We start from the raw sequence: 21,538 nt of genomic DNA on the forward strand, positions 1-21,538 counted from the left end.
ATTGTAAGAACCTTTTACTGATTTTTGAATTCTTCTGGGTTTGTTTTTGTTTAAAAGTCTGCACATTTTTATTTGTTAAAAAAAAAAAAGATGCAAGACCAAGTTTAAAAGTTCATGTTGTAGTTAAAGTTTAAGGTTTTTTTATAGAGATTATATAGAGCCTTAGTCACAACTGTCCTTAAGGGGGGATGCGGGCTGTCTGCGGGTAAAACACCAGCAAAAAAGGTGGCCCGCACGAAATTTTAGAACGATGAACTGGATGGCTCACTGTACCCGTAGAGGAAAATGTGTTTGAACATTTTTTCATGCTGCGAGCGACAACTCGTATATATACAAAACATAAGGGTAAAGTAGGTGAGACGCAGGCGTGTCGTACAGATTTTACTTTTTTTTCAACACCCACAAATCCTGCAGGCCGTAGGAGTCTGTTTTGGTTGATCATGTGATAAGTGTGTACTCCTTGCGTGCAGCCCGACTGTTAGAAACGAATAAATTAGTCGGTGTTGTTTGTGTCCTACGGATGTCTTGGGCATTTACGTATCACATGCATTTCTACTGTGTTTGCGAGCGGTCCGTAAGGGTTCAGTACTCATACCTTAATGACGAGTAGAGTTTGGCAGAAGGACACGGTACGACAGCATCACCCATACATCATCAGTGCTTGTAATTTCCATTATTCTTATAAATGCTTTCAATCGTACAATACTACGTTCCATGACGTCACTTAAGCTGGAAACACAAAACTCATATTGATACGATTTTCACTTTGTGAAATCGATGACGTCATATTTGGCTTTAGAAAAATCGTAGTGAACAGGGCTGCACGATATGTGGAAAACTCGCGATAAAAATGCTATATTAGTGATCAGTATTGTGATGACGATATAACTTGCGATAAATGAATAGAAAAACAACCAAAAACACAATTTCTATTTCACTACTACAGTTTAATTTAATTAAGAGTCAACATAACTTAAATTATTCCACAAATGACCCTCGTTGACATAGGAGGCAAACATCTAACATAAAAGAGCTCATAAATAAATACATAAAAAAGCTCGATCCGATTGGTCAACAACTGGTTGGTCAAATGCATAAACTAATGTATTTGAGTCATTAAATACTTTAAGCTGCCATAAGATTGTTTCAGCACATTTAAAGGTAACTATTTATTCCAATTTTCTCAGACTTTTGCAATATGCGTATTGCACAGCTTGATGTCGCGATAACGATAAATTTGTGATTTATTGTGCAGAACTTGTTGTGAGAATTGCTTCCAATTCGCATTAAAATCCAAGGAACAACATAGTGCAGGACTACCTATTTTTTAGCAGTAAGGGATTAGAGAAGAAACTCGGATCTAAGACACACCTGCCACTCCTCTCTATGACCCTCTAACCGCCTGGACAACTCAAAAACCTGCAGTAACCAGACGGGTGAACCCCCATACAGGTGCATGTGACTAAGGCATAAGCAGAAGGAACTAAGCAGCATTGCTGGAATAAGTTCAAAGAAGATACAGGACTCTTATTTTGTAATTATGACATGAGACGAAAGTGCTTTCCTTGGTAACCCTTGCTGAGACATGAAGCTGCTTTCTTCTCATTCCATCCCATGATACACAACTGACACTTCCCATCACTGCTTTGCTATCCCTCCCAGGACCAATGGTGTCTCCACATTCACTTCCGAACAACCTGGACGGCAACAAGGCAGTGGAGAGGAGGCCGTCCAAAGTAGGGGTCAGTAGAGAAGGCAGCAGTGTGGACTTCAGCAAGGTAACCTAACCTTAGCACTGAGCACAGACTCCGCCCATCATCCTGGAGGGGCTTCGGTTGTGTACCTTCCTTTTTTCTCTGACATTTTGGCGTTTTTCACTGCAAACAGTCCTTAAAAGCTCGTGTCACATAACCAGCGGCCCCTGTTTTCCTGGATAAGTGAAAGGAAGTGGTCATCTTTGCTCTTCCTCTAATGAAACACAAATGAGTTCCTTAAAGGGGTGTAATGTAACCGCTTTGCTTCAAAATTCACCGATACTGCACGTCTTTTTCTTTATCCTATCACTTGGTAATGCATTATCTGTTGGGAAAATGGCAGGTTTCCAAAAAGACTTATGAAACCAAGCATTGGCTCTGCCATAAAGAGGTTCAGTGTTTACATGAGTCACAGTAATGCGGAAGACTGAAGAAACATCTCTTTCTGCAAATTCTAACTGGATTAGATCTAAATTTAACATAGGACACAAAAGAATGGACAATCTTTGCTCAGTACAGCGCTTCTAGTTTGATGCTTCTACTAAGCTTCTGTCACTGCCAGCATGACCTTTTTTGTTTTCGTTTGCATGCGTTGCTGCCGTTTTCTGTTAGTTCTGTTGTTTGTGGTCGCGTTATCTGCTTCCTTTGCTTCTGTGAGCTCTTTTGTGTGTCTGATTTCAGGCTGTGTTGGTTGATTTCAGGTGGACATGAACTTCATGAAGAAGATTCCTCCTGGTGCAGAGGCCTCCAACGTGTTGGTTGGAGAGGTGGACTTCCTGGAGAAGCCCATCATAGCGTTTGTGCGGCTGCTGCCTGCAGTCCTCATCACAGGCCTCACTGAAGTACCTGTGCCCACAAGGTGTGTCGCTGACGTGCAAACGGAGTTTCTGAAGACAAATTTTCTGTCGTTTTCTAGTCTTATTATAACATCTTTGACCAAGTAGTAAGTGTAACAAATATCCAAAAACTCAGATATTCACCAATCTGTTCCTGGAAATTAGATTAAGAAAATTTGCGGTGTCCGAGGTAGCTTATTCGCGATTTTTATAAATATAGTAAAGTGTTGGAAAAATAAACTTCCGGCCATGTAATTTCACTCTTAAATGCTAAATAATGTTGGATTTAAGTCTATAAACCTAACAAACCGAATGTGCTACTGTCACCGGAAATAAATAAACCTTCAAAGTAAAGCGTGGGTGAAGGTTCTCAGTGTCAAAATTAAACCATCAAGTGTTTTTTTTTTTGTTAATACAAAATGCACTGAAAACGATAAGCAGAATTAATCCTGGGTGGGAAAGATGGACCCACGTGTTTACATCACTCTTGTTAACGCATTGTGGTGCCCTTAACTTCCGGGGAACAACACATTTGTCACGGTGAGGTGGCTCGAGAGCCGGTTGGACCCAGATGCAGAGGCAGGAGGCAAGGATCAGGGCTAGTGGGTTTTAATTACAACCACAAACAAAAGCGCTGCAGAGCAGGATGACAAAGGAAACAAAAACTTACTTGGCGTGGCATGAAACATGGACGAGGAACATGGCATGAACACCATAACAGGGGTAACTACATGGCGGAGCCCTTCCGGGTCAGCTGGGTCAGAGGTTTGGCCAGTTCGTTCTGTCATGATGCGGACGTGAGTTCAGAATGACCCAGATGCTGGAACCCGGAAGGAGGCTAGGACTCAATGGTAAGTTTCAAGTGGTTTAATCTGAAATAGGTCTTGACAGGTTTATCTCTAGTCAAAGAGCTAAGGCTAGCTGGAGAAATCTTGAGGAGGAATTTCCTTGAGGGAGTTCTGCGGCGTGGGCGAGGCTTGAACCATGGCGAGTAGAGGCGGCTGGCTGGAAGTTTCTTGAGGCGGATAGACAGCAGCGTAGGAGGACAGCGACCAGGTGAGGATCCAATAGGTTTAAGTCCTGAGGCAGAGCGAGAAAAAACACTATGAGCGTGAGGCAATGAGACGTGAGACATAAACATGAGCTGACCAGACTATGCACCATAGGAGGAACAGGGCATGACATGGCATGAACACCAGAACAGGAATACTAATGGACCAACACAGGAGGAAGGCAGAGACAAGACTTAAATACAGACAGGGCAGACAAGACACAGGTGGACACGATCAGGGCTGATGGGGACCAAAGGAAGTAAAACTCAAGAAAACAGACAAGACAGGAGACTTTCAAAATAAAACAGGAAACAGAAACAAGACAGAACAAGGACCAAAAACAAGACAAGTTCAAATCATGACAACATTCTCACCAAAACTCGTCACATATGGACGCATGGGTAGGGACCCCCCTCTGCGTCACATATTGACATTTTGGGTGAGCCCAACTCTTTGTTTTTCAACGTGCTGCCTGCTTCATTTTAAGGATTTTGGTAAAATTCCACGGATTCTGAATTCCGCCTTAAAAATTAATAATAATAACAATAATAAAAAAAGATACAAAAGTAGATTTCTTTTTCCTCATATAGTCTGAAAGCAGTGCTTGATACTTTGCTTTCACTTAACCCCGCCGCCATTTTTTATTTTTGCTGGTATTAAATGAAAGATTTATTTTATGGTTGAAAATATAAATCAATCACCAGCATTTCAGGATCTCTTATTATCAGCACTTCGAAAAACGATGAGTTGGGCTCACCCAAAGTGTCAACGTATAATGCGTAGGGGGGCCCTTACCCATGTGTCCACATATGACGAGTTGGGATGATAACGTGTTGCCAGGGAACCCTGTAACTTCCAGAAATGAATGTGAAGCTATTTTAATAGGAAGCTTGTTCAATCGCAACCAAACTCTCCGATCGAACAGGAAAACCAGGAGTTTGCTTGTTTTATCGTGAAAGGAGATTGATACCTGTGTGTGGGTTCTCCAAGGTTCCTCTTTCTGCTTCTGGGTCCTCATGGTAAAGGACCACAATACCATGAAATTGGCAGATCCATGGCAACACTGATGACAGATGAGGTGAGGAAAGAATACTTTATTTTTTAATTTAAATCTTTTTGAAATAGCCGCAGTGAAACAATGAAGTAAATTCCTTTTAAGTTCTGGTTTAAGCTGCTCACTGGATCGGTTCTAGCTTGACGTGCTGAGGAGATTCCTCCAGGAAACTAAGCTATCGTCTCTCTGCAGGTTTTCCACGATGTGGCATACAAGGCCAAAGACCGGACTGACCTCCTCTCTGGGATTGATGAGTTCCTAGATCAGGTCACTGTCCTGCCCCCCGGGGAATGGGACCCTACAATCCGGATCGAGCCTCCAAAGAGCGTCCCATCTCAGGTTAGATCAAAGTTACTTTTTCTTTTTTTAAATCCGTGACTAGGGATGGTTTCTGGTTTGATGCGGGGCTGAACTGATACTTTTGAAACAGTTAAGGTGGCTAAACGGTGCCACAGGAACACAGACCTTGTGTTCATATTGGGACCTGAACTGATGTGATGGGTTCTTCCGGTTCTTGGCCGAAGTGGCGCTCGGAAAATGAAAAAACACGCCAAAGCAGAACCACACAGGGAAGGGGGGCGCTTGACAGCCTTTCTGACAGTCTGCACTGCAGCGCTGCATCTTCATCCTCACACACAGATTTCACACAGTCATCGCCACGACAACGGCCTTTTTTTCGGTGCATTTTACACTATCCATCAGGTAAGGTGAAGTACAGACAAACTTTCGGTCTGGGATTTTGACTGAAGCTCCGCCCACCCTCTCGGCCACGCCCATTCTTGTATTTGCCCACCCTCAATCGCTGGAAAGGTAAAACGATTGGCTGGAACTGCACAACAAGACTGAATAGAATACATGTACAAATTGAAGCTCTGCGCTTTTATATGGTACTGGTTTTACCGTATATCTCAGTACCGGCACCTACTCAGCCCAAAGGTTTTTCCAATCAGAGGCAATAACAACTGTTGCAGGTACGAATTAAATCTGTGTGATTTGTAGATGAAGAGGAAACTACCCCCCCAGCCAAACGGCACCACACCCGCCGCGGGAGAGCAGGAAAAGGAGGACGACCACCAAGCTGGGCCTGAGCTGCAGAGGACAGGGAGGTGGGTGCAATGATCACTAAACAGTGATTCCTACTAATCATATTTCATTATTCCTTCTCCATTATGTGTAATTACATTTGCTAGCATTTGAAATAGATATAGTTTGTTAGATACATTTATCTAGATTATATTTTAATTCAAATATGCCCCTTCAAAACAAAAAAACAAAAAAAATGATTACAATCACTGAAGAAGAAAAAACAGAATAGGGCCGAAAAAATTCAAATTTGTTTTTGTTTCGTTGACCTTTGACCTTGTGAAAAGGCTTATATTTTTCAAAATCTCGCTTTTAGTACCTTTAACTAATTTAAACTAATTTCGATCTATGGGATCAAAAATAGGAGTTAGGAGGCTATAAATTGATAGCCTCCTAACTCCTCGAGCATCACTGGGATGCTGCTTGGGAAAAAATGTTGGCTTTAGAAGTTTGTAGATTTTTCCCGGCATTTGGGTGGCGAGTCCGCAAAAGTAGCGTTTCCCTTTTGCTTGCACATTTTTACCGAAATATGGTAGTAAATGAATGATTGGCTCAAGCAGAGCAAATGATATGACACAAACCAGCTTGGACTAGGCTAAGGCGAGGGGATGTAGCAGCCGCTCAGCCTGCCAGTATCTTTACGTTTCGGTGTTTATTCTGAGGTTCCTCATACATCATTGTGTTATATTTAGATCTAGACATGTGAGACAGAACAAAAAAAGAAAAAAAAATACATTATTGTGCATATTTGAGGCCTTTTTGTTTTCCGGGAGCCCTGACATTTATGGATAACTGAGCCTCCTGAGCCACTCAGCAAGCAGCTTTTGTATGAAACCTCACACTTAACACTGCACACGCACACACACACACACACCGACTGTGAAGCTCTGTATTATTTACAAAGTCCCTTTCAGCATTACTATAAAAGGTTAGAGCACAGAGGGAGCTGCTGCAGGCCGAAAAGGCAGCGGGGTTGATGAATTCAAAGAGTCCTATCAAAAAAAAACAGAAAGAGAGGGGAATGAAGGTAAACAATGTGTGTTCTAGAAGGGAGGAGAAAAAGAAAATGAAAAATGAGGTCCAAACATCACAGAGAAAAATGAAGAATTCCAGGTTGGAAAGGATTCTAAAAATACCGTATTCCAGAGGCTGTGACTGTAAAATACATTTCAGGAACAGATTTATTCCAAGTGAGAGAAAACCTCAACAATTCACAGGAAAGCCATCCGTTAAGACGGAGGAAGTGCAGCACGACAGCGGCAGAGGTTTAAAGCTGCAGCCAAAGTTTTCAGTGAAGCTTTTAAAAATTGATTTCATTTACCAACAATGGAAACATGGATCCAACTGTGTGAAAAATAAACACAAATATTTTCACTCGGTTTGATTGGTGTCGTTCTCTGACGATTGTTGTTGGAAATGTGTTCCACAAAGAAACTACAGGAACACAAACGTTGAGTTCAGATGGACAGACGGGTTCTCCTGGTTCTTGGTGGAGCACCGATAGCTCCATTCCATATAAGCTGGAGCTGGAGCCCATTGGATAAGAGAACTGGAGTGACAGTAGGAAAACCAAAGAAGAAAAAGCCGCTCCCTGCTTGTCCGGTGTGAACACCATGGGCTGAATGCGTGTTCATGAAACCGTGTATCACGTGTTTTTGAACATGCCTGTTTTTTTTTCTTTAAATTTGACTAAATCTTGACATGTAGTAGTGATTTCTAGAGAAAAAAATTCTTACGTTATTAATTAGCACTCAATTAGCTCAGAGATAATGTTATGGATTTACTAAATAATGTGGACTTAAACTGGTAAAATATAAATAACTAATAGACGTTAAAAAACACATTATTTGATTTGATTTGGTTTAAAATTGTTTATTTCAAGCAATCAAAGCAGGAATAATGCACAAAACAATACAATCAGCAGTTATACATTCATACAAAGACATTTCAAATTTAGGATAATTAGACATTAAATTAAAGATTGCTTAAAAGGGAGTGGAAGGAAGGGAACTTATCTAGCCCCACCTCTGTTCTATTGTATCATTTTCATTGTATGATTTATCATTATCCAGTTTATAACATTTGATCAGACAGAATTATGAATCGTTAAGGATCAATAAATCATATAACAAAGAGGAATTACTTAATAATTATGTAAAAATAGACAAAACTCTATTTTAGAATCTTCATAGCCTATGCAGATCAAGAATGTAAAGAAAGAAAGGTTAGGGGTGGGATTATATTAGTTCTCTTTTTCCTACTCCATTTCAAGGAATTAATGAAAGCTTAATCAATGAATCAAACATGCAAAGATTTCCCATTTAAAAATAAGTTATTAGCTTATTTGATCTTTCTTCTCTTGCAGAATTTTTGGAGGCTTGATTTTGGACATCAAGCGGAAAGCCCCCTTCTACTGGAGCGACATTAAGGACTCGTTCAGTCTGCAGTGTCTGGCCTCCGTCCTCTTCCTCTACTGTGCCTGCATGTCCCCCGTCATCACATTCGGAGGTCTGCTTGGGGAGGCGACAAAAGGCAACATAGTAAGTCCTGAAGCTCCATGCTGTTCACCCAACCAGGCTGGAGTCAGTCTGCTGGATCAGGGGATAGTGTGCATGTACGGGGTAGGATCATGTCAAAACTGTACACATACACACAAAGGTGTGCACAAAAATTTGAATATTAAAGCCATTTTTAAAACGTGTTAACTGATTGTTCTCTTTTGTGATTAAACCAAAGAAAAGTTGTATCAAAGTTGTATCCATTTTCTTTTTGTCAGGAGTGTTCAGCTCCTTATATAGCATAGCATACGTTTTTTATTTTGAGAGATATCTTCTTCATTATCGTACCATATTGGCGCCATTTTAGAAAAATGTGGAATTTATTGCAACACATGACATGTGATTAAGCGCAAATTTTTAAATAAATCGTGTGCTGTATCGCAAAAGACGGCGAAAATTGCAACAAATGATAACCTTAAATTTACTAAGACAATCTTATGACCGCTTGTAGTATTTAACGAATCAAATCAATCCCTTTATGAGGATAAATGTCAAAAATGTACACACACAGACAAAGTTGCGCACAAAGTATTTGTTTGTGCAGTTTGTGGTCCTCTGTGTTTTATCTGTGTTTTTATCCTATTTTATTCAGTTTAGTGTTGTGTTTTGCTTGTTTTTATTTTTTTAATAACTTTTATGTAATTTTAGTCTCTGTACAGCACTTTAGAAACTGTTAGTTTGGAAATGTGCTCTATAAATAAAGTGGATTGGATTAATCGGATGGACTTTGATGTTCGATGCCCGCCTCCTATGTAGACGAGGGTCAATTTAAGTTATGTTGACTTTTATTTAAATTCAACTGTTGCAGTAAAATGGAAATGATATATTTAGATGTTTTGCTATTTGTTCATGTATCAGAAGTTACTTCGTCATTGCAACATTGATCACTATTTTCGCAAAAATCGCACGTTTTCCTCATATCGTGCATGTGATTCTGAAAACCTGAGTGCAGCTTGTTCAGTTCTGTCTGTCAGCCTGTTCCTGTTCTGCCTGTTCCTGCTGATTCAGCTCTTTTTCTGGGGGTTTCCCTTTCTGTTTGTGTTGACGTAGTCAGTTGGCTGTCCTTCTTACTTTAAGTGCATCTCTCACCAGCTTAAGCTGTAAAAGTGACGGTATGTGACGGGTTTATGGTTTAAAATGGGGACTAAATGCATCATTTTGTCCTGAAGCTAAAGATCTGAACTGCTCGTCTGAGCTGCTCCGCTCTCTGTCTGCATCTTTGTCTGTCTTAATGCCCCCCCCTCCCAGCCCAGTCACTGCTGGCACAGACTGTCTGTCGGCTCACGTGTGTAAAGTGTCTAAGTAAACCCAGCAGGGAAGGTTTGCTTAGGGATGTGGCGTCAGAGCAGCCGGCCGAAGCGTTTCTCTGACCTCCTTTCAGCCGCCAGCTGTTCAGTGAAAAACTCTCTGCCTCCTCTTCTCTCCTTTCTTTTCGTTCACCTCCTTTCTCGTCTCCTCTGTCTCTGCAGAGTGCAATAGAGTCTCTGTTTGGGGCATCGCTGACGGGGGTGGCGTACTCCCTCTTCGCAGGCCAGCCCCTCACCATCCTCGGCAGCACGGGCCCCGTTTTAGTCTTCGAGAAGATCCTTTTTAAATTCTGCACGTGAGTTTAAAGACGTTTTTCATTCATAGGGGAATCCCAAATTAGGCCTCAGAGCTGACTGTCCTCCTCCTAAACCCGCTCCAGTGACTACCAGCTGTCCTACCTGTCCCTGCGGACCAGCATCGGTTTGTGGACGGCCTTCCTGTGTCTGCTCCTGGTGGCCACGGACGCCAGTTCGCTGGTCTGCTACATCACCCGCTTCACAGAGGAAGCCTTTGCGGCTCTGATCTGCATCATCTTCATCTATGAGGCTTTGGAGAAGCTTTTCCACCTCGGAGAGCACTACCCCGTCAACATGCACAACAACTTGGACAACCTCACCCTCTACTCGTGAGTCCCTTCAGTTTGGTTCCATTCATTTAAACGGCAGGAAACCACAGAAAGGCGCTTTTACAGAGGCACAAATCACGTTAGAGTCTGTCCTCCAAAGGGTTTCAGTATTAAACTCATTATATTCATTCACTTCAACGCAACAGCAAAAGCCGTTCAGCAAAAAGATTTTTTATTGATTCAGTCCTGCAGGAGAAGCAGTTCAGAGCAGAAGGCATAAAATAAATAATACATGGAGCTTATTTTTAACCAGAGAAGTTCAGCTTTCAACAAAGAATTGCTTGTAAATCCAGATGAAATGCTAGCAGATCAAAACTAATTCCGCTGATTCAATCATCTACCGGGTGATCGTCTATGTTGACGAAAGTCTCTCTTAGAAACCTTTTCATTTCCTGTATCTGAAAGGCTTGCCAGCATTTGTTTGACCTTCTGGATGTCACTCTTGTGTCCTCAGGTGTCAGTGTTCCCCACCAGCTAACGCAACCGAGCAGCTCTGGCAGCTGTGGAACCAGACGGGGTTCGGCAGCTCGGACTCCATCCCGTGGAGCAGCCTGAACGTTTCGGTGAGGCTCGCAGTTAAAGACCCAGTGACTCCCATGTCACGATCCGTCTGCATCATGTTAAACTCCTTAAAATAAAGGACTTAGACTGCATGTTTGAGTCTGAAATATCATTTTTATGAGCAGAAAAAACTCTGGAAGGAATAATTCTGCAGCAATTAAGTCAAATTCTCTTGATAATACTTCAAACATGCAGAGACGTAACAGCAAATCCGACTTTTTAGCCTTATTCCCTACAGGAGATGTAAGATTTAGTCGTCTAAATCCCTAAATTGATGTAATTCCCTGCAGTCTCATTAATTAGTGGCGCCGTTGTGCTGATAAAATGACCCAAGAAGGGCAAAAACACAACCTCATTTACTTCCTGCATTTTAACGATAATTGTAATCGGTCAGGCGGGTCTGAGGACTGTCCGCACATCCTCTTAACTTCAGCTTCCTGCTTTGTTGATCATTTCATGGAGCTGGTTTCAGGAGGATTTGGGGTATAAATCAAAATGGCTTTTAGGTTTTTTTAGTTAATCATGTGTTTGTTTAATATCGCCCCTGTTTTTCGGGGGTCATTTTTTTATCCTCCATGACGTCACAGATCCCTGATTGGATAAAGAGAAGGAGGGCTCTTTTTATAACGCTATGGGAGAGCCTCTAGTGGCATACTGGAGTAATTACATGCTGAATCTGAAAGCATGACGTTCCAACATGAGACATGAGGTGGGCATCCTCACTTCTGATGGTTTTGGAGCTGGAACACACTGAGCTGCATCCTGGTGGCTGTCCAGGAGTTTCTGCTGCACCACTCTTTTATTAGAATCTGGGAGTCATGGAAAACATTATTTTCTGCAAAGATTTACCTAGATGGGACATTTTATAAAAGCTGTTCCTGAAGGAGGACCCTGGAGATTTGCACAGATGGGACTCCGGTCGCGTCTGGGAAATGAGGCGAGCCGTGAGTCCACAGCTGCGGCGCCGGCTGAACGTGGTCACGGCGCACACCGCAGGACTACCTTTCGTGGTGCAGCAAAGGCAGCCACATCTCATCCAGACAGTTTTTCTATATTTAGGCTCACACACAGAAATCCATCCCGTCCTTTAGGAGGAGCAGCATCTCATCAGATTAAACACTAAATTTACCTTTTTCTCTGCTGTAGGAGCAATTGTAGTGAAAGCCGCCAGCAGTTTTGCATGGCCAGAATGAGCCGTCCTCTCTGCCCCCCTTTTGTCTCGCCCTCACTGGCTGAACGGCTGCCTCCTCTCTGCCACCCTGGTCAAAGCTGCATGTGACAAATTCATTTTTAAAAAACTTTCTTCTGTTGGTTTTATCTCCATGGCAACCATTTTATGTTTTGGTTGCCTGGGGGTGATGAACAGGTCGATGTAACTATTAGAAGAGTTGGCAAAAGGACATTTTTGGATTTCTTTGGCAACAAAGGTTTTTTGCCTATCACGCCCGCATTCTTAATATTGGTATATCACATCGTTTTATTCTTCTTGAGCCAACAATTCATGCTTTAAATGTTCACAATGTTCCGTTAGAAAATGTGCGGGCAACAGGGGAACCCCACTTTTGCCATCTCGCCACGCTAACACCGTTTATGATCTGCAACTTAAAAGCTCGAGGCTGGGCACTCTCCCTCCTTCTTTTCACATTCCACCATCCATTTTAGAAGAACATAAACACTCACCTGAGCACAGGTGTTAGCTCAACAGACTGAATGACTGAAATATTTCACACTAGTTGGTTTTAAGGCATAAGTATGCGTGTGAACACTATCTGTTTTGTGTACATGTCGACAGGTGGACATTTTTGCAACTAACAGGTGTGTTTATAACATTTGAGTGTGTGTGTGGACAGGCTCCGCCCTTTTTTTTTGTTTGTTTTTTTTTACATTTGAACCTTACCATAATGATTAACAACCAGTAAACTTGTTGCTTTATGCTGCTTCATGGTCTTATCCCCCTTCCCCTCCTATTATCACCCCCTACCCCCCCTCTCTCTAACGTCCCTCTCTCTTCTTCCCCTCTTTCCTTTTCCGTCCGGTCCAACACCAAAGATTTTCAGACATGTTTGAAATTAATAAAGTTTGGCCTCAATTACAAAAGGGGTTTATTCAGACATACCTTTGGTTTGTCTGAAGATGAATAACCCCTCTTGTTAAAGTAAAATATGTCCAACCCAAGAGGCCCTCAGCTCTCATCTGTCTGCCTAGCTGTTGGACAGGACAAGTTAAAAAAAAATAAATAAATAAAAGCTCGAGGATCTAGGTGGATTAAAATCCCATAGGAGGAGTTTAAATTTGTAGCTGGTACTAAAGGTACCAGACTTCAAGATGGCAGGCTCTTTCTGAGGTCAAAGGTCAATAAAACTTAGCGCAGATTAATATAATCCATTATTTATATTTTACCATATAGTTGGAAAATTTGAAAATCAAAGAATTTCCCATTTTGCCACAAAATGGCCACCTAGCTGTAGGCCCTGTGACCATCCCATAATAATTAAAAACTTCCTTTGAATATCCCAGACACGTGTTTTAGTTCTGTTAGTGGATTTAGACCTTTTTTAGTCTTTTTTAGCCCCATGATTTTTTATGATAGTTTCTTCCTCATGTTTGATGTTTCTGGAGGGCCGGGTGTTAATATGTCCAAAATTCATTTTCACCTTGTGTAGGCCTGCACAATAAATTGCAAATTTATTGTTATTGCGATATCAAGCTCTGCAAAATGCATATCGCAAAAGTCGGTGAATATTGCCATAAGTGGTTACCTTAAATGTGCTGAAACAATCTTATGGCAGCTTGAAATATTTAGCAAATCAAATAAATCCAGTTATGCTTCTGACCAATCGGATGGACTTTGATGTTTTTTTGTTTTTTGGGTCAGATTTTTGCTCAAAGGCACAGAAAGATGGAGAATAGTGAAGATAATTTGGCCCTTCAGTCGAGGACTATGGCTGCTGCAGTTGCGGAACAGAATAACAAGAACTCCTCAAATATTACAGTAAAACTTCACAGATTTGTGTTGTCTTGTTGTTTTTCAGATGTGTAAACTGCTCCATGGGGATTTTGTGGGGTCAGCCTGTGGTCACCATGGACCCTACATCCCAGATGTTCTGTTTTGGTCCATTATCCTCTTCTTCACAACCTTCTTTCTGTCATCGTTCCTCAAGAAGTTTAAGACTGACAGATACTTCCCCACTAAGGTGACCTTTTACTTCTTTTCCGTCTGTTTTGTGTTCCACACCTAAATGATGCATCATTCTTATTTTTTTTAAAATGCCTGCGATCTGAAGAGTTGTGGTCTTTCATGTGTAACCGAGTGGTTGGACTCATCTGCCGCCTTTCATTGTGTGTAAATGTTTACTTTGCGTCAGGCTTTAGTGTGTATGCTACTGCTTGTGTTCGCACACACAAGTGTGTAATGACTTGGTGAGGACAGACGCTGATGTGGTGGAGCGGTGACCTGAGAATCTATTGAAGGGACTTTATTCACCCCTTTCCCTTCAGTTTTACAGGTTTTCTCTTTACATGATGAGAGCAAAAAATGGTTTCATTAGCTGTGTTTCCATCTCACTTATGCACAAAACTTTATCCAAATTCCATAAATGTTGAAAAAATACACAATTTCACAATGGCACCGTTTCCATTCAGTCATAATTATGTGAATAAACACAAACGTGTTTATGATGGGATAAGTCATTCAGAAACATGGAGACAGATGTGGACAATACTTTGATTGACAGCAGATCCATTTCCATTTCCGTCACGGCACTAGCGCTCATCAGCATCCATCAAAGGAGACGTCGGCGTCTTCTTCAGGCCGTGGAGCGACGCGCATCTCACACACCGGAGTGGCTATTGATTAACCCATTTTGGGAAATCATGGTTTTACAGAAGAGCTGTGGATCCAACAATTCCACGTGACACGCTCAACGTTTGATGAGCTGTGGTGGCGCCCGCAGTGCCCAAGACAGCCAGTTCCTAACAGGAAACGCATCGCCATCCGGTTGTTGGTCACGTGACTCATTTAATTCAAAAAAAGTATTTCCAATCAATTTTAATACGCCTTGAAAACCACCTCCTCCAAACACAAAAACTTTTCTCCGATAAATGCGAGGATTTTTTTTTAATTGTCGTGTTTCCATCTGTTGTCACAGTCAATAGAAATGCGTCAAGTGAGGCTTTTACATTTGATACATTTACTGATGTGAGATCTATAGTGAGGAAGAAGCAGAAATTCTAACCTAACAACACCTAACAAGGTGCTGGAGACCAGATCCGCCTCATTGATCTTCTTCTTTCTCTTTCGGCTTTTCCCATCAGGGGTCGCCACAGCGAATCATCCTTTTCCACCTCACTCTGTCATGGACATCTTCTACCCTAACATTAGCCAACTTCATGTCCTCTGTTAAGACATCCATGTATCTCCTCTTTGGCCGTCCTCTTGCCCTCCGGCCAGGCAGCTCCATCTCCAACATCCTTCTACCAATATATCCACTATCCCTCCTCTGAACATGTCCAAACCATCTCAGTCTGGCTTCTCTGACTTTGTCGCTAACACAGGCAACATGAGCCGTCCCTCTGATGTACTCGTTCCTTATCCTGTCTAACCTGGTCACTCCTAAGGAGAACCTCAACATCTTCATCTCCGCTACCTCCATCTCAGCCTCTTGTCTCTGTCTCACTGCTACCGTCTCTAACCCATAGAGCAGAGCTGGTCTCACCACTGTCTTGTACACCTTTCCTTTGAGTCTTGCTGACACTCTTCTGTCACACAACACTCCTGACACTTTCCTCCAACCGCTCCAACCTGCCTGCACTCGCCTCTTCACCTCTTTTCCACAATCCCCATCACACTGAACTGTTGACCCCAAGTACTTAAACTCCTGCACCTTCTTCACCTCAGCCCCCTGTAACCTAACGCTTCTACCTTGATCCCTTTCGTTCAGACACATGTATTCTGTCTTACTACGACTGACCTTCATGCCTCTTCTTTCCAGAGCAAACCTCCACCTCTCTAGCTGTTCCTCCACCTGCTCTCTACTCTCACTGCAAATTACAATGTCATCCGCAAACATCATTGTCCAGGGAGATTCCTGTCTTACCTCATCTGTCAGCCTGTCCATCAGCATAGCAAACAAAAAAGGACTCAAAGCTGATCCTTGGTGTAGTCCCACCTCCACCTTGAACTCCTCTGTCTGACCTACAGCACATCTCACCACCGTCATACTTCTCTCATACATGTCCTGAACTACTCTGACATACTTCTCTGCCACTCCAGACGACCTCATACAGTACCACAGCTCCTCCCTCGGCACCCTGTCATACGCCTTCTCTAAATCTACGAACACACAATGCAGCTCCTTCTGGCCTTCTCTGTACTTTTCCATCAACATTCTCAAAGCAAAAATGGCATCAGTGGTGCTCTTACGGGGCATGAAACTATACTGCTGCTCACAATCTCCACCTTCTTCCTAAGCCTGGCTTCCACTACTCTTTCCCACAGCTTCATTGTGTGGCTCATCAACTTTATTCCTCTATAGTTGCTGCAGTTCTGCATGTCACCCTTGTTCTTAAAGATCGGAACCAGAACGCTTCTCCTCCATTCCTCAGGCATCTTCTCACTCTCTAAAATCCTATTGAACAACCTCGTTAGAAATTCCACTGCTGTCTCTCCTAAGCACTTCCATACCTCCACAGGTAGGTCATCAGGACCAACGGCCTTTCCGCTCTTCATCCTTTTCAGAGCCTTCCTAACCTCATCCTTTCCAATCTCTGCTACTTCCTGCTCCACAACAACCACATCTTCCTCCCTTCTTTCCCTGTCATTTTCCACGTTCATCAGCTCCTCAAAATACTCCTTCCATCTTTTCTGTACACTCTCCTGGGTTGTTAGCACCTTTCCATCTCTGTCCTTAATCACCCTTATCTGTTGCACGTCCTTCCCATCTCTGTCTCTCTGTCTGGCTAGCCTGTACAAGTCCTTCTCTCCTTCCTTTGTGTCTAACCTGTCATATAGCTCATCGTAAGCTTTCTGTTTGGCCTTTGCCACCTCTCTCTTCACTCTACGCTGCGCTTCCTTGTACTCCTGTCTACCTTCCTCAGTCCTTTCTACATCCCACTTCTTTTTAGCCAACCTCTTCCTCTGGACGCATTCCTGTGCTTCCTCATTCCACCACCAAGTCTCTTTACCGTCTTTCCTCTTTCCAGATGACACACCTAGCACCTTCCTACCTGTTTCCCTGATAATCTCTGCTGTAGTTTCCCAGTCATCTGGAAGTTCATCCTGACCACCCAGGACCTGTCTCAACTTCTGCCTAAATTCCTCACAAGTTTCTTCATTCTGTAGCTTCCACCACTTGGTCTTCTTTTCTGTTTTCCCTATCTTCTTCTTCCTGACCTCCAGAGTCATCTTACACACCACCATGCGGTGCTGTCTGGCTACACTCTCTCCTACCACCACTTTGCAGTCAATAACCTCTCTCAAATGACCTCGTCTACATAGGATGTAGTCCACCTGGGTACTCCTACCTCCACTTCTGTATGTCACTCTATGTTCCTCTCTCTTCTGGAAGTAAGTGTTGACTACAGCCATTTCCATCCTCTTTGCAAAGTCCACCACCATCTGTCCCTCCAGATTCCTTTCCTTCACACCAAACCTGCCCATCACCTCCTCATCACCTCTATTGCCCTCACCAACATGCCCATTAAAGTCTGCTCCAATAACAACTCTCTCTCCTCTGGGGAAACTCTGTATGACCTCATCCAACTCACTCCAGAATCTCTCCTTCACTTCTAGCTCACAGCCAACCTGTGGCGCATACCCACTGACTACATTCACCATCACCCCTTCGATTTCTAACTTTAGGCTCATCATCCTGTCTGAGACTCTTTTCACCTCTAGAACACTGTTTACAAACTCCCCCTTCAGAATCACTCCTACCCCGTTTCTCTTCCTATCAACACCATGATAGAACAGTTTGTATCCTCCTCCAATACTACGTGCCTTGCTGCCCTTCCACCTTGTCTCCTGCACACACAGTACATCTACCTTCCTTCTCTCCATCATGTCTGCCAGCTCTCTGCCTTTCCCTGTCATTGTGCCAACGTTAAGAGTCCCTATTCTCAAACCTATGTTCCTGCCTTTTCCCTTCTCTCTCTGGCCACGGGCCCTTCTGCCTCCCCTCTTTCTTCCACCAACAGTAGTCAAATTTCCACCGACACCCTGTAGGTTAACAGCATCGGTGGCGGTCGTTGTTAACCCGGGCCTCGACCGATCCGGTATGTCTAAAGTGTTGTGGATGATTCGCATGGTTATTTTGGCAATTTTTACGCCGGATGCCCTTCCTGACGCAACCCTCTCTATTTATCCGGGCTTGGGACCGGCACAGAGGCAACTGGCTTGCAACCCCTGTGGCTAGATTGGATCCGCCTCATTGATCAATAATGAAAAAGTAGAAGACTTTGTGTAGAAGGAGATGCTTCTGCAGGTGGTTTGTCTGGAGCGTTCCAGCTTCCAGCAGGAATCCGCTGGAGGGGTTTAACAACATTCCCAGACAGTTTGCCAACTTCTTCAGCAGCCAGAATGATCCTTCATGAGGGGAACATTTCTAAACAGATGCCGCTCTTCCCACAACCCCCTCCCTAAAGGTCAGACTGGGCGATTCTCAGAGGAGGTCAGAAAAAAAACAGTTAATCTTGGATATAATATAAAAAAAATCTGCCCTTTTTTGGCATCAAAGGAGTAAAAATCACATTTTTTCTTTTCTTTTTTTAAACATGTCCACTGAGAAGAACATGTACATGTTGATCACGATGAGGATGAAAACGAGCAAAGGAACTGGAAACGCAAACCAACCGTCCTGCTAAAGAGCCTAGAACGTGCCGCCATCACGTTTTTAAAGTTCAAACAAACCACTCCTCTACCCTGTAAAGTCAGAAAAATAAGCACTTATTGATTTTGAATCAGTCAGAAAACTGACGTCAGAAATGGACACATGTTTGCATCACATGACTAAATATTTTGTCTATGTGTCTGTGTGTGTTTGTTTGTGTAGTTGCGATCCACCATCAGTGACTTTGCCGTCTTTCTAACCATCATGATCATGGTGATGGTGGACTATCTGATGGGGATCCCCTCTCCTAAACTCAACGTCCCCGACCGTTTTGAGGTACGTTGACGCATGGATGCTCATGATGTGGAGGTGAGATCACCAAACGCCTCTCTGATTGGTGGATTTCTCTCTGAACGTGTTCCGTGTTTCACCCCGAAGCCAACGTCGAAGAACAGGGGCTGGCTGATGGACCCCTTAGGGGGGAACCCTTGGTGGACGCTGCTGTTGGCAGCACTTCCTGCTTTGCTGTGCACCATCCTCATCTTCATGGACCAGCAGATCACGGCCGTCATCATCAACCGCAAAGAGCACAAACTGAAGGTCAGAACGTCCACAGGAGGAGGTGCTGTGATGCTGCTTTTCTTTGGTCTGAACGTTATTTCTAGTGTTAGGAATTCAGCGCAGAAAAGATCCTACATCTGATGTCAAACATGCTGCGATTACGCGCTATTAATGTACAAATGTATACATAGAAAACACTGAAAAGTTTTTCTTTAAATGATAAAAACAGGAGGTTAAGAGCAGAAGGGCTAAAGGTTCCATCTGTGGATCTAAATGTTTATTTTTTTTACAACTCTTTTTTTATATCGAAATCTACTGTTTTATTAGGCTGTTTATTAAATGTTTTGTTAAGCTTTTGTGTCAATGGGTACAGTTTCAGCATATAGATTTTTATTTTAGTGTTAAACGACAACCTTTAAACCTCCTTAAGGAATAAAGCAGGAATCTGTCTCAGGCCCCGCAGCAATAAATGTAAAATCTAAACATATTAATGTTTTGAACAAATAATCACATGTTCATCATATGTTTGATCCACGCATGTCCAAGAAGCTGTTTGAACTCCTTAACCCTTGTGCTATCTTAGATGAGCCCACCCTTACATTGACGTGTTCTGCCTACCATGACAAAGGTGGATAAAGGTGGAAAGATTTCATGTAATCCATGGACACCAGTGAAGATCACAAATCATTGAAGAAAAAAGGTTCAGAGCACTGTCTAGTGGGTCTAGATGACCCAACTCCCAATGTTAAAGTGCCTAGGATAGCACAAGGGTTAAAGCAGGGGACCGGCACCGGTCCGTGGGCTGCTCGGTACCGGGCCACGGACAGAAAAAACTCATTTTGATTATTTCCCTTTAGTTCATTTTCTGATACTTAAGTTTTATTTTGGAAAACTACCAGATTCTCCTCACCACATCCGTCTGTCTCGACACATCACGTGACTTTAGGCACGTTCTGCAAAGTCAGAAGCCCAAAGCTAAAAAGCTAATAAAACCAAACCATAAAACTCATTTGGAAAGTTTCTTCTGGGAAAAAAAAGGCAGAAAGGAAACCGAAGAAGAGCCTTCAACTTTAAAGAAACATAAAGCTGCTATTTATGGACAAAAGCAGAAGTTTTCCTCGACATATGGATTTATGGAGACAGTTGTTCTCACCTACCAGAAGCTGCTTTGCAAATTTATGCAGCGACTGACTTGAATGTTTCACACAAGACGATAATGAAGATGCAGGAACAGTGGATTCATGTTTATTATTTTATTTAGAAAGTACCACTTTTACCACGGTTCTGTCATTTTATCTTGATTTATTTATCCACCATTAAAAGTTGGACGCGTCTAAAGTTAGCATCCGGTTGTTAGCATCCACTTTGACGTTAGAGGGAAAATCTTCATCACAAAGTCACAAACCAGCTGCAAACATTTGACAGAGAATGAAGATTCAATCAAATAAACAGCATGGGGGAATTAGGCAGTCGTCTGTTCAGAAGCTTTAGCGCAGAAAATGTTCCTCTGTGTTGAAAAAAAACACAATGAATCAGGATTTATGAAAAATCAGTGTTATAATGGAAAATAAAAATAAATAAAACCTGTTATGTTGCTTTTATTGAATGTTTTTCAAATCAGAAACAACTTTCACAAATCAACAACTTGTAGTAGCGTTTTAACTTGAAAAATAGGTTTTTCAGAACCCGGAAGCTTGAAAATATTGAACAGAACCTTTGGCCTCATTGGGACCGTTCCTTGAAAATGTTGTCTGACATCAAACTGATCCCTTGGCCTGAAAAGGGTTGGAGACCACTGCCTTAAAGCCTTCGTCAGGCACACTCGTAAAGGTGTTTAGGCTTGTGGAGGCTTATGGAGAGGAATCTGCTCATCCTAAGCCTCAGTCCCAAATGCCCCTACAGGTGAGACGGGCCTTATGCCGTATGGGTAAAATGGTCAAAGGCAGTGGGCGACAGGTCATAGAGAACAATTATACATGTATATACATTATACATTATACATTATACATGCAAGGGTGAAGCAGGCGAGACGTAGGCGTGTCGTACCAACTTTTAATTTGGTACGACCCCCCCCCATCCAGCAGACTGCAAAAGGAGCTCGTTGGTGCCGTTCTCATGATACAGTTTGTGTGGACGTCCTACAGATGTCCTACAAGCTGTGTAGCACGTGCACACCTCATGCACGGTCAGTAAGCCAGTATTTGCACTTTACTAACCACTAGAGTGCGGCATAAGGACACAGTATGATACTATTGCCTGTACCTCATAAGTGTGTGTAACTTGCATTAGCCTCACAAATACTTCATGATTTATTTACCAC

The 21,538-nt window shown here is 42.7% G+C and overlaps 1 protein-coding gene across 7 annotated transcripts in view; it reads left to right on the forward strand.

Moving 5' to 3' along the window:
* The window catches only part of LOC101171423 (sodium bicarbonate cotransporter 3), a 61,123-nt gene that overhangs the window by 34,181 nt on the left and 5,404 nt on the right, over positions 1-21,538 (forward strand). For 5 of the 7 annotated variants that reach the window (XM_020706984.2, XM_020706983.2, XM_011480743.3 and 2 more), the window contains 12 exons: positions 1,663-1,778; positions 2,456-2,613; positions 4,633-4,720; positions 4,889-5,035; positions 5,696-5,802; positions 8,145-8,319; positions 9,807-9,940; positions 10,025-10,270; positions 10,725-10,833; positions 13,864-14,025; positions 18,880-18,993; positions 19,096-19,257. In XM_020706984.2, coding sequence (XP_020562643.1) covers positions 1,663-1,778; positions 2,456-2,613; positions 4,633-4,720; positions 4,889-5,035; positions 5,696-5,802; positions 8,145-8,319; positions 9,807-9,940; positions 10,025-10,270; positions 10,725-10,833; positions 13,864-14,025; positions 18,880-18,993; positions 19,096-19,257 — 1,718 coding nt within the window. The remainder of the gene's footprint in view (positions 1-1,662; positions 1,779-2,455; positions 2,614-4,632; positions 4,721-4,888; positions 5,036-5,695; positions 5,803-8,144; positions 8,320-9,806; positions 9,941-10,024; positions 10,271-10,724; positions 10,834-13,863; positions 14,026-18,879; positions 18,994-19,095; positions 19,258-21,538) is intronic. The other 2 variants (XM_020706985.2, XM_020706988.2) reach the window with 1 other exon arrangement.

This window comes from Oryzias latipes, chromosome 11 (genome assembly GCF_002234675.1).
Source record: "Oryzias latipes chromosome 11, ASM223467v1".
In the NCBI taxonomy this organism is placed as follows: Eukaryota; Metazoa; Chordata; class Actinopteri; order Beloniformes; family Adrianichthyidae; genus Oryzias; species Oryzias latipes.